General features: G+C 32.7%; 1 protein-coding gene across 1 annotated transcript in view; it reads right to left on the bottom strand.

Moving 5' to 3' along the window:
* CFAP54 (cilia and flagella associated protein 54) overlaps positions 1-13,734 on the bottom strand; it is a 101,191-nt gene that overhangs the window by 35,518 nt on the left and 51,939 nt on the right. Inside the window, exons 32-45 of the mRNA XM_065741241.1 lie at positions 13,539-13,650; positions 12,542-12,690; positions 10,740-10,970; positions 10,215-10,354; positions 8,469-8,650; positions 7,568-7,795; positions 7,151-7,374; positions 6,917-7,052; positions 5,518-5,632; positions 4,361-4,513; positions 3,681-3,869; positions 2,881-2,968; positions 2,236-2,442; positions 592-658 (exon numbers count right to left, since the gene is read on the bottom strand). Coding sequence (XP_065597313.1) covers positions 592-658; positions 2,236-2,442; positions 2,881-2,968; positions 3,681-3,869; positions 4,361-4,513; positions 5,518-5,632; positions 6,917-7,052; positions 7,151-7,374; positions 7,568-7,795; positions 8,469-8,650; positions 10,215-10,354; positions 10,740-10,970; positions 12,542-12,690; positions 13,539-13,650 — 2,221 coding nt within the window. The remainder of the gene's footprint in view (positions 1-591; positions 659-2,235; positions 2,443-2,880; positions 2,969-3,680; positions 3,870-4,360; positions 4,514-5,517; positions 5,633-6,916; positions 7,053-7,150; positions 7,375-7,567; positions 7,796-8,468; positions 8,651-10,214; positions 10,355-10,739; positions 10,971-12,541; positions 12,691-13,538; positions 13,651-13,734) is intronic.

Raw genomic sequence — 13,734 nt, 5'->3', positions numbered from 1 at the left:
CCGTAGTTTACTTCTGAAGGTTTGCAAACTTAATTTTAATAAGCTTATTTTCTTAGTAAATGAGATTAAATAATTTAGATTATCCACTGTTTTTAGAGCAAATTTCTTTTGTATTGTATTAGTAATATAAAAAATTCTTTTCAATGATAAACAAATCTTTTTCTGAAGAGTTTTTTTTTCCTATTTGAAAACGTATGACAATCTGTGAAGACTTTGTACAATGTACATCAGCTCAATGACTGAGTATCCAGTTGATACTATCCATCTTTTCTTGAGTAAAATACTTCAAGAGAAAAAATACATATATTTGACTCCCAAATATTTTAGTCATCTGCACTTTTCAGTATTTCTTTATTTCTTGGAGAGACCCATGTCTTATTGAAGTGATAATTTTTAGGATTTAGAATTGGAATATTGTTAAAAAACAGAATAAATACATCTATTGTGCATAAATTATCAGTTACCTCTGATCTCCAGTTTTCTGCTACAATCAGAATGAGAATAGAAATATTATAATAGGGTGCTACTGACATTTAAATATTAGAAGCAATTTGTCGCTTTTGTGAATTCTAACTGAAATTGTATCCTTACCTTAAAGAGCATAGCAGAAAAGTAGCAGTATTTAGTTCTTAATCTCACATTTGATGTTATTACATACCTAAAGTACAACAAATAATAAGAGATATGAATGTGTCCATCAATATACATTATTCAAATCCCTTTATTAAGCTGGTATAATAATGATACTAACACAATCTAGATGTTTTCCATCTTGGAAAACAGCTACCTCCTATGTAGATAGTTGTTCAGCTGTGTCATTCAAAAGGAATGATTTGACCAAAGGCATACCCAGATAAAAGTTGTCTAGATACCCTTTAAAGTTAAGGAAGAAAAATATGCAATTTAAGAGGAAAATTCATTTCATTTCAAACTAGAAAGATAAAGCAAGTTTATAAGGTATATTTCTTTCCATAAAGAAGGACTAGCACATGTGGACTTCCATAGAGTAGCAGTTCACCTAGATTAAATGAAACCCACACACTACCTCACCAGTTTTAAACCATCACGGCAATAGGGCATTGCTGTGATCTATAAAACTCAAAATCCTTAATACAATACTAGAGTTCTTTAAATGTGCATTTTACAGTCATAATAAGTTATTATACAAAGAGCAACTTCGGGATGGCTAACAGCCCAATTTGAGTCTGAGAAAAGTTCTACCTAAGGGAGAAGCTAAGAGGATACTCCATCCAGAGCCATACGAGGATTTAGAATGAATATAGTAGATGTAAAGGCATAGTACAAAGTGCAGCAAACATAAAACATGTGCCACAAGCACCTTCAGAAATAGCTCAGGATTGGGTCCTGCTGTGAGCCTGAGGCTGCATGACAGCTCAGAATTAGAAGAGTGCAAAGGAGGTTTAGAATCCATGTAAACTCATTCCTTTTCACGAGTGCTAATTCTGAGCTGCACAACACCATTTCATGCTGAAATACCCATGTTAATGCTTTCAAATGTACTTTCGTTTACAGATATTTTACAGTGCTATTACTAGGACCTGCTTGCCTACTAATACTGTTCACTTCAATGAAGCTCTGCCTTTTAATGGGTATAACATTTCTAAGGTCACTTGAAACTGGCATAGATACTTCTAAGTTTCAAATTTTGTACATTTTATATAGTATAAAATATATTGAGGAACAGCTCAGAGTTACATCCATAGTGTTTAACCAGCAGCCAAGTAGTATCGGACTGAAATATTTATTGATGGCAGAATTTCATACAGTAATTCAAATTTTATTTAGTTGTAATTCACCAGAAAATGAGTACTTTAGGCAGCAAATCTGTCCTTAGGATACATTAATATTTAATATGTGCAATGACTTGGAGGATGTGATATTTCAATTGAAAATCAATAAGACTGTAAAATCCTTGTGCTTATGACTTTTTATCATTTTGTTTTATTTCCAAGATCTCTCCATATAATATACAGCTGCAATTATGGTCAAAGATGAGCACTACAGGAAAGGGAACAAATGCTAGTCCCCGAAAGAGCAACTTCCTTTCCAAGTGGAAAAATTTTCTGGTTTTGTTGAGTCTTTTTTATAGCAACTCTTTAGTATTTTAAATTAATTTCAATTTGCCAAATGTCCTAGATGAACAGTTCTTTTAAAATATGGAAGAAGTATATACATCTATATAGATATTTATAAATATAATAATAAAATACTTACTGAGCTATTTTAGCTACTAAAACTGCTGCATGCAAACATCCCCAAATTCCAGCCTGAGAAATAATTTTTTGATGAATATCAGTAGATCTTCCAACTGCAAAGCACTCTGTAGCATTTTTTTGAAAGCCTAACTCTTGCCAGTTGTTAAGAACATCAGTAATGTTGAGCGTTCCGTCAAGGGCTTGACACCAATATTTAAAAGCAGCTCTGTAACAAAAAAAAAAAATGTACTCATCATATTGTTGACATTTCCTAAGGCAGAAGATAAGACTAGCTTCATATTACCTCCACCATCCAAGATATAACTAATTCTGATTAGGTCAAAAACAGAAATATAATTTTGACAAAAAGATACCATTTCTGGTCAACATGCTCATATGGACATTTACTAGAGATTAAACTGACATGAGATAACATTTCTTCCTAAAAACACATAGTGATGCTTAATCTTAAAATTAGTCAGCCAAGAAAAACAAGCATTTGCTAAAGAAAAATATCTCAAAATAAAGCTAGTAGTGACACAGATGAAAGAAATGTTATGGATCTCAAAACAGCACAGGAACCTACAAGACAGTTCTCATGTGTAAGACATGACTACTTAAAAAAACAAATCTGTGCTCTTTTTTAAATCCAAAAATTATGTACCTTTTGTTTCCTGCATAAAAGTGAAGATTTCCAAGTTCATGTAGAGCCTGAACTTTGAGGTCTCTCTGTTTGTTTATTTCAAGGATTCCTGTTATTTATTACATAATGAAGTAGAAAAAAATATCACATAATTAAGTCAGTTACTGAATCTTGAACAATTTTTGCATGAAAATTAAACATGCATTGGCATGTAATCTGTTGCAAGAAATTTCTTTCAAAGACTTACTAAGCTTGTATATTTTGACTTCAAAGTTATAATTTCTTATTCCTACTAAATCTAAAAACTAGATGACTACATATTCACAGATCTGTTTCCCTAAACTACTGTATTTTTGTTTTCTTAGATTTAGAAAACATTCTCAAGCTGAGCTGTAAATAACTGAGTAAAGCCTTACTAGAAAGTAAGATACACACCATCTACCAGGTGCTCAAATTCAAATGCAAAGAAAACAATAAGTCTGTTTCCTGGGGAATAAAATAATGTATCATGAAATCAAAATGACTCCCTTGAACACAACAGATTTTTAATTTGGGATTAATCAGCATGACATCACAGAAGTAATACTTTTTCATAAGGAAAGATACTGTAGAGGCGGTGACCAGTGAGTGGCTTGCTTAGGAACTAATGAACATTTTCAGAACTAAGAGAGAAGCTTTTGTAGTTCTGGAGACCACTTTCCACGCAGTTACCACTGTGTCTGATAGAGGAAGATAACACTAGATTAAACAGATAGCAAGCCCAGATAGGTAGAAAGGTGTTAAATGTTAGCCTTAAACAGAAATTTATAAAAATTGATTACCAATTGTTCGTTCATAGGAAGAGACAATTACTGAAAGCTGTGGTATTGGTTTACTCTCAATGCTGCTGGAGAAATCAAATTTTTCTTGAGAAAGGTCACGTGGTGTTGGTTCAAACGCCAATTCATCTCCCACATTAAAGTCCAGACTTCTATTTGGAGAGATTTGACTGATTGTTCTTCCAACATTTTCTAGATCAGAAAAGCAATTTATATGAACAGCTCAGTAATGCACTGTACTATTTCCAGCACCAAAAATATTTCCACATCGCATTATTCATAGAAATGTACGATTCCTTTGTGCCCTCTTTTATTTTGGTTTCCTATGTTCAGATTCTGTCAGTGTCTTCTAATCAAGCTCATTGGTTGTAACTCATTTGTGAGTACATCCAAATGAAAATACAGGGCCACAAAGAGAAAATAAGTTTGATAAGAGCTGACAGTCCTCTGATAGAGGTTTTGGCAGCAGAAGTACAAGTAACATAGTTCTATGAGAAAAATTTTTACCATCCAACCATGAGGCACAAATCATGGGAAATCCAGCTTAGAACTTGCATTTAAAGAATTTCATGCGTGATATTATATTTTATTTTAGTTCTGATTCTCAATAACGATTATAACTTAAAAAAACAACTTCCTCTCAGTAATACTTTAACTGCAAACACATTTCTTGAAGAACTCACCTTGTGTGTGTGCAAGAAAAAGTGAAAGCAGTTTTCTGCTGTGTCTTAATGCTCTGCTGTGATATTTAGATTTTTTTAAAGTTTCTCTAAAACATTTCAATGTGTCCTTCACATCAAGAGGTACATAAACTACGGGTTTTGCTTGACTGCCACCTAAAAGAAATTAAGATGGATGGAGAACAATTTTGCTTTATATAAACATCTTTTTAGGAAATCAATCTGTGAAACATGCATTTGTATTCCATAAACTAAAACAAAAACTCTCTTAATGTAATTGCTGCCACATATGTTTCCTGTTGGTTATGAATTAAAGCAAAACACTAACAATCAGGAACAACACTTCTGAGCATTTTTATCTTCTTCAGTGTTACATTTTAATGGTCAAATGACACCTACATTCAATAATTCTACCTGTCTTGGGCATGTATCAGTCAATATCTCTTCATTGGATTCTGGTGTATTTAGTTTGGCAACAAATACTATATTAAAACCACTAGTCCTTCTTACTACAATTCCTGTAGTTTCTATATAGTAAACTTGTCAGCACTCTCTCCACTGAGTGCATAATATTATCTACTCTTACATATACCATTATTTACCATTTACTTTCCCTCCACTGAATTGCACACAAAGCCTTCTGCACAATGTCTTGACGCTTCTGTGATATAAGGAACTGTGTTACAAACTTAACAATAATTAAAACATTTTAATCCTGACTGAAAAGTAGATCGTTACACTTAAAAATGGTGTTCTGTCACTTCGTACTTTATGTATTGATTCTATCAATAATAGTGAAGGTTCACATTAACTTCTGGGTATGTTGCTTGGTATTCAACACCCTCAGAAAAGTGGGCCAACACTACCAAGCTTACTCAACACACAGTGGCCACCTTGCAGCTGGACAACAAATGTTCTTCTCCACTTTCACACACAGTCAGAACATATTTGAAAGGTCTTCACAGCATTATTATCCCTTAAAAACATCCACAATAATAATTTGAAGACTAAACTGATCCTATTTTCAAAGAAACATAAGAAAAATGGAAGGCCTACAGTAAAATGAAAAAATAAAAACAATCTCCTGTAGCATTAAAAACAAACAAACAAAAGGATTTGGGAGAAGACATAACTTGTGACATTGAAATGTGCTCTCTGACCTGCATAATCATTTTTCATCTCTGGATAGTCAGAGCAGCCAGGAAAGACCAGTACACTAGCAGAAGGTGGAACAGGTAGCTGAAGATTTTGCCCTATGTAGTTTCTGCAGCTCATCTAAAAAGCAAGTTTTGTTTTGTGGTCACAACAATACTTAGAAAAAATCAAAATATTTCACATTTATAGTTAAGCATCTGAACAGCCATATATGACAAAATATTACAGGACAAATTTACAAAAACAGCAATGACTCATTACTAGTATCCAGGTCAGTGAGAGGTAAAATATACACAATATTTCAATAGTGGGTATATCATGTAAATGAGAAATCTTATATCTCAAATGTTATATCTTTAGGGAACAGGATTGGAAAATATAAACAAATCATATGAATGAATTAAACTTGATTCTCATATGGTGTTTGCCATAATCATAAGCAAGCTTTGATATTCAGCAAATACTTCCTTAGTCTATATAAAGGCATGTTTGCAAATAACCTAGAAGTCTATGTGTGCCTGAAGAGCACACTGCCTCTAAAGTACAACTTAATCCTGAATAAGGATACCCAAAAATAGCTTTAAGCAAATAAGGAGTGTAACCCTGTGAGAAAGGCAAACTTCCATACAGGTGCATTTAGCTTCTATACAGGGCTAATTTAGCATTTAGTTGTGTTGTAGCCACATCACTTCAGTGAAGCACTAATCAATTCAAAGCTACTTCCAGTCTCCCTGAAAGATATTTTGAAACATAGCCGAACTCCTAATTTCTAGCTTGATGCTGTCTTTTTTGAGCACTCCTTATTTACTATTAATGAACATTAGTCTTCATTCCTTAAGATGCTTGTCATAACTGACTCCTTTTCCAGATTGCTCATTTCACAGTGGTATACAATCAGAATCACAGAATATCCTCAGCTCTCTTTGCAAACCATGAGTGCCTTCTGAATGCCTTGAAGGTATTATACAGAAGTAGGTTGTCTCATTGTTTGGGGTAACTTGACTTGATTAATTTAAAAGCACTGTTCCAGTGCAGAAAGAAAGCAATTTCTTTGTATTTAATTTTAATTAATCACGAAGACTATGCAACATCCAAATAAATGTTTTCAGGTCAAAAGAGCAGCATCAAGAACTAACATGAAATTAGATTTAGTCTCATAATATGGAATGAGTACATAATGCATGGAAGAAATGTTCTCTGGGTCAGCAAGTCCAGACCTCTGCTGTTGTGGGAATATCATAAAAGCCCTCTCATGCACTTCAATCAATTATGCTCATTAATTTCTTATTTTAATTGACTATTTGTGAACATTATGGAAAATCATATTAATCTAATCAGTGAACACTTTTCTTTATTTAGTTGGCAATAGCAGTTAGTGCCCAAAAAAAGAAATCTGTGGTTCACCTTATTTGCACTATCGAATGTATATTTTGTGAAATTAGATTCATGACTGTCTGGGCCACTTAATTGCTGCATCCTTTCCAGTAGCTGCCTCTGAGCATACACCAGCAATGGACTCACTTGTTCTGTATATCTCTCACTGAAAGAAAAAGCAAAGCATAGTAATTAATCAAAATAATAGCATATTATAACACATAATGCTGCTTTTTAGTTTTTGTTAGAGTTGGTGTAACTTACTGTGTAAGTATGTTAAATTGTACAGCTATGTGTACCAGTGCTTCCCATTTCTTCATTTCATATAAAAATTCTAACGTTTTAAAAATCAGATTACGTATCCATTTCAAGTCAACTAAATTCACATCATCCAGGGGAGACTGTGGATGGAGATTTGAACCACCATTCTCATCAGTAATGCCTCCTAAGCAGCTGGGAATGCAGAAATCTCCTTCAGGCTCCATAATCTACAGCAGAAAAACATTATTCTATCTGTTACTGTCAAAACTGTTTTTAGGATAAATCAAATTATAAAGATTTGAAAATACCGTGATTGTTTCACAGAAAATAACTTGGAGATATGAGAATATAAAAAAGAGGAAGAAAATTACCTCTACAGAAGGCATGATAATAAAGGCTATATAGTCTTCATATTTTTACCTTAAGAGAATTGCTTGCTTGTAGTTCAGTTATCATATCAATGATCATGTCCGATGCCAAATAAAATGGCAACCAAACTGTGTTCCTAAGAAACATCCTGGTAATGGGAAATGCCTCGTTGTGGGAATGGGAGTGGTTAGCAATTAAATATGACTCTCGAGTGTAGTTCCAAAGTTCTCTGCATGCATTTTGAAGCAATGTCCAGTGGCCTCCACGATGAGCAAGAACCTATGCGAATCAGTCAGAATTAGACATTGGAAATACAGAAATGAAATGCTTCATTCATTCATTGCAGAGCCTAGGCAAAATTAATCTTTCAAAATTACCTTCAGCAAATCATCCTTGGTAACAGATTCTTTCTCAAAATTTCGATGTATATATAACAAAAACTCAATTTGGGAATTTTTCATGGAAGCACTAATTAATAATAGCATTTAATAGTTGCTTCCGGTATAAAGAATAAGAAAACCAATTAATTTGTATCACCCAAAAATGTATATTTTACTTGGTTTTAGGAAGGTTTATGGGAAGACTAGTCAGACTACTTTTCCTTTCAAGTAAGGTATCCACTATGACCTATACAGAGAAAAGTGAGTCCACAAGTATTTGAGAAAGATTTAACAAACATGAAAGCGAAAACTACGAAGACTAAATAAGAATAAAATACATATACAAATAATATATATATATGCATATGATAGAGATACATAATGATAGGTACTATGTCTCGCATTTGATACATTGTACTTTGACATCTTGCAGAAGACAAGAACTCATTGCTTTTTCCCCCAGGAAAAAAAAAGTTTTTTGAAGTCTTAGGACTTTTTCGATGTAAAAAGTAGTAAGTTGTGTAATGCAGTGTTTAGCAGTAAATAAAAATTTTAGTAAGACTGTATCTTACTGCTGCTCTTCTTAAATGGAGAAAAGTTTTTGTAAAATGTGACAATAAAATGGTATTCGATGGAAACTGCTTGCGTTCTTTGGGAGAAAGCGAGATGCATATGTCCATATCAGTTGTCATTTGAGTTTGAGGAGTATCTCCTCCACACAATTCAGTGCTTTGCTCGGGAGTTCTATCTGTACCTAAAGACAGAAAGTTCATTGGTTAAATTGAGTGAAAGTTCTCAAAAACATAAGAAAGAAAACATTATCAAACAGCCAGTATTTTTGTGCCAGCTAAATACTTACATGTTAGAAAATGCCAAAGTTAAGGTTATCGTGTTTATAAGGTTATGATATTTAAAATATAAGATGCTTTTACTTAAGAGGCGGAAGGAGCAGAAAGAGCAATAATATCTACCAAATAGTTTTCAGCCCCGAAGTCAAAATAAAACTAATCCTAAAAGTTACCAAATTTCAGGAAGAAATCACCCTTTGACAAGTTCCCAAAAAGTTTTCTGAAACCAATTTTAAAGAAGTTTTTTTTAACAAATCTGTGATATATGTAGAATTGTTTCATTGTTTTATTCATTACCAACATTCCTCTAAGGGGAAACACAAAAGCTCACAAAACTGGGATATAGTTATGTTTGTATAATAAACTATACATTTTATAGCAGGAGCTAATTTTACAATAAACAATATTTGAAGTGTAAAGAAAACAACATACTTCACTGATATTCTTTGGTTCAAAATTGCTGGAATAGCTATTACATAACAAACAGGATTAATACTATTTCACAGCAACTTCCAGTTCCCAGTGTAAATATCAATAAAGTCAGAAGAGTATAAGCACAAGTAATCTGTTGCAGTGAGTAAGCTGAATCAGAGAGTACACCAGCTAGATTTTGTCATAGCTCCCTGGAAAAGGCAAAGTGGTTGGTTGATAATTACCTAAAGAAGGAATAATAGAATTCTGTGCCCTAGAGCTTAGGCAAGAATGTATTCCCTGGAGCTCTATCGAAAAGACCAGATTTGTGATTTTATCTTGAAGCTACAGTGAATAGATGGACTAATTTGGATGACTTGTATGTTTCCAAAGTAATCAATGTCCTATATTTCACAATTAACTGCAAACAGGAGACTTTCATCTCAAAGTATATTACGGCTGGGATAATAAATAGAACACAAAAATACAAAATGAAGTAGATCCTGAGGTAGCTTCTGCCACAGGAAAACAAGATGAAGCAAGCAGTGTGGAAGGAAATCTGAACAATTTTAAAGTTTGACCCAGGAAATTATTGGCCAGTTAGGAAATCTAAAGGAAGTTACTGACCAGTTAAAGCTCACAAAAAATAGCATATCTGCATTTATAATAATCTAGAATATTATCAAATTAATAGGTCTAGTAAGTATTGCTCCAACAAACCAAAAGCCAATATCACCAGATTTTAGAATGCATAAACATTACTATAGAATGAAGAATAACCAGTTGATATGAAGTAAAACATTTATCAACACAATAAATAATGTTCAGCGTTACAATAAAGGTCGTGTTATTGACTATGACTTGTAGTTAGTATGTCAAGAAGAGAAAATACTGACAAAATTTTTGAAATCCAAAAACACAATCTTCTTTTTCAATAGGAATGAGTGATTTTCCAACAATGATGTGGAGAAGTAATCATGGAAGTCAGAAGAGAAAATAAGAGAAAGAAAAAGGTAAGCTGAAACTCCTTCCATTCATGTAGCCATTAAAAGTTCTTACATGTTTGTTTTTTGGCCAGCTCTGAAGGTGACTTTTCAAGAGAAAGAGGAATTGATGTTCTGTTATTCTCCACAGCTTCTCTCACCATTACAGTTCCAGAATTACTTAATGAGAATATTTCTGGATCTAGAATATTGTAACTGCAGAATGGAAGAAAAGAGAATTTAAAAAATAGTAAGAAGAAATAATTTTTATATAAACTCAAAGTAAGTTTTCCTTGTTTTTTAGCTGCTTTAGCAAACAGACAAACAACAACTAAAAGGTACAAACAACCAAAAAACATTGCAGTATATTCCAAAACTTTAAGACATAAAACCTGACCAGTCAAGTAAGCAGTCAAAATCATTCATGCCACCAGTCATATAACTGGAGTCAAAATGTGCTAAACTGTAAATTCATTTTTATGTGGAATATGAATTGTGCATAAGGACAGCTGACTGTTGATACTATTACTCAAATCTATTTGCATAAATGACAATAATAATCAACATTAATAGCAAACATTGATAACTCAATAAGATATACCTGTCCTGACAATGTGAACCACAAATTCCAATGTTATATTGTTCTTCTAGTTTCTTTTTAAATAAGTTGTAGTGTGCAATCGACAGATAAATATTCATCTGAGATCTCCAGGGCATCTCTTCAAGACATATTTGATGAAACTTCTTTCGGCTTAAGTAATTACTCACAAGTGGTTTCAGTAGTACCACTAAGGTGTTACGAGCTACTTTTTGTAATTCCACCTTATGTTTCCTAAAATAAAAAAATAAATTAAAAAAAAAGCAGTAGAAAAAAAATGAAAGTGTTTTCTCAAAGAATTCCAAAGCATGATAAAGATACCACAGAAATATCCCTTTACATATCCACAGACTTGTATTTAACTCAGAAATCATGTTTCTAGTAAAACGATTTTTGCTTCAGTCAAGAAAATCAATTCTGCTTTCCATCTTAAGGGCACTTAACACACAAAATCCTACATTCTACCAACTTCTGTAAGATATTTGTTTTAGTACTCAAAAGAAGTTTAGCTCTATGTCTGTTACTTATAGTTCAATCATTCAAACAGATTATTTAACAAAATGCAGTGTGTGCTTCACAGCCTGCTCAGGAGATGGAGGATCTATTATGTTACTGTAAATTTTGATCATTCTTTTTATTGCCTTGCTTTGGTAGCTAATCATCCTCAAATTGAAGAAAGCGTTCCATTTCAAATGGAACTAGGCTTTAATTTCCAGCCACTGACTTTTTGTTTCTTATTTGTCTGTCAGATCAAACAATTCTGTATTACCCTGGTGTTTTCTCTTTATAAAGATGCATAATGATAAAGTAGTCAAATCACATCTAATTTTTTTCTTTTCAATAAGCTATAAACACATCTCTATCATTCCAAAATATTTTTCTGCCTGTTTTTAGCCTTTAAAATGTGGACATAAAATTAATATTATGTACACTTATTATATAACTAAATCATTATGTATGATGAAAAGGGGCAGAAAAAGAAAACAAAAATACAACAGGTTAAGTTAGACACCCCTTCTCATGCCCTGAATGCCGAGAAAAGAAAGGAAGATTCTTTTTTCTGTAGAGGATGAAAAATGAACAGTTTAGGTACATATTTAGAAGATCACGTACAGAAGACACCTGAGATCTTTGTTCAAAGCATTTCCAAAAGCAGTTATGGTATCGCTAATATTCACATATTTTCTAGTCTTCTAGTTTCTAATTGCTGGAAGTATAAGTTACTAAATACTAGATTTCTTTTATTATTATTTTAGTTTAGTTTAGTTTAGTTTGGAATGCACTGTTAATGCCAAGTTAGCTAAATGCATACAAATCTTCCAAATTGAGAGGTTTCACTTATTTCTGTCAAAGAACAGCTTACTGAAAGCTACACTAGAGGTAAGCCAAAAGGACTGACAGAAGGATGTTAAAAATTGGGAATATACAGGAATAAACAAATATTCTTTATTAGATTTCTAACTGCTAAGCATCCCAGAACAGTTCAAAAAGCAGTACAGCATGCATCTTAACTTCATAATGAATTAATATACTCAAGCTAACTCAAATGAAATATAGATTTTATTAACGCAAAGACCTCAAGATCTTCTACAGTTATTCTCTGAAATACAATGTTCTGCAGTCTGGAAGCCAATTTTATACCAAGTAAAACAGAAAATTGAGCAAAACGTGCCCAGATTCATCCCTTCGGCAAGAGAAAGAAATAGTTAAAATGTACACTTAATTGTAAACTAAATTTCAGTCAAAATATTGTGGCGTGTTTTTCTTTTTTCTGTAAATTAACCTGACAACTTATATCCATTTACCTTTGCATTTCTGGAGATTTCATTACATTTGGATGTTTCACTAAATACTGCCTAAGAGTTTGCCTTATTCTAGTAGGACTTGGGTTTTTCTTTCTTTGTATCCTCAAAGCTGAATCCTCTTGTTTCTTTAAAGGTGAGGTCTCCATACTCTTTGAAATAAAAAAAATAAAAAAAAACATGACAATCTTAAAATTCAATGATGTATTTATACCTATACTATCAATTACTTGAGGTATAAGCAGTTTGGCTTATGCAACAACACAACAGAACAGAAAATAAATTCTGAAAAGGATCTTCAAAGTATGGCAGAAAAAGGAATATTTAATATTCCTGAAAACTCTACAGTTTTTTTTTGTTTTTTTTTTTTTGCAAGGGATGCATCAAATGCTTGCAAAAATCCAGTCAGGTCTCCAAATTTTCTCTCATATGCCATTGTTTTCTATATTAAAGTGTTGGGTTTTATTTACTAATACAAATAGTAAAAATCTGTAATGCAAAAACAGACAGAAGGCTTTCCTTCATCTATCTCAGATACTAGCAGTATTACAGCATTACCAGAGGGTTATGAGGGAAAAACTTCTTCCTCAAAAATAATACAAATCCATTTGGATTTGTATTACCTTGGAATAAAACCAAAAAAATGTCTTTTAAAGGAATTCTAAACAAAATGCTTATATTGTACCATTAGAATGTCTGCAGCGGGAGTCAATCATAAACAGCTACTCATGAAAAGTATAATTCTACACAAAAAAAATCTCTCAATGTGATGGTACCCAAGTCATTTCATATTAACTTATTTGTTTTTCTAAAATGAAGATTAAAGCTCTCATTGATTTTGGAATTCACTACTCTGACTGAAATGCTTCAGAGTACCTCGAATTTTAGCAGTTATGCATGTGTACATCTGTAGGTTCCATAAGACACCTTTAAAATAATATATTAGTGCATATGGCACTGATACTAAGTAATGAAAAAACTCTTTAGAAGTAAAACTCACTTTCTGGAACTTCACAACTTCTACAGAGTACTTTTTGGCGTCCTCAGGCTCACCAGGAGAAATTGTTTTTTGTCCTGGAGCATTTTTGATACGGAGAATGTGGTTGTTCCTCCTGACAAATAATAATGATGAAATTATCAAAATCACATTAAACTCCTTTGATATTTAAAAGAGTATCTTTGGGAGCAGGTAAGGC

Source organism: Cyrtonyx montezumae, unplaced genomic scaffold, assembly GCF_038088225.1.
Source record: "Cyrtonyx montezumae isolate F1298 unplaced genomic scaffold, pur_monq_1.0 scaffold_3, whole genome shotgun sequence".
NCBI lineage: Eukaryota > Metazoa > Chordata > Aves > Galliformes > Odontophoridae > Cyrtonyx > Cyrtonyx montezumae.
Note: the sequence above shows the minus strand (reverse complement) of the source record. Positions and strands in the feature narration are given on the sequence as shown.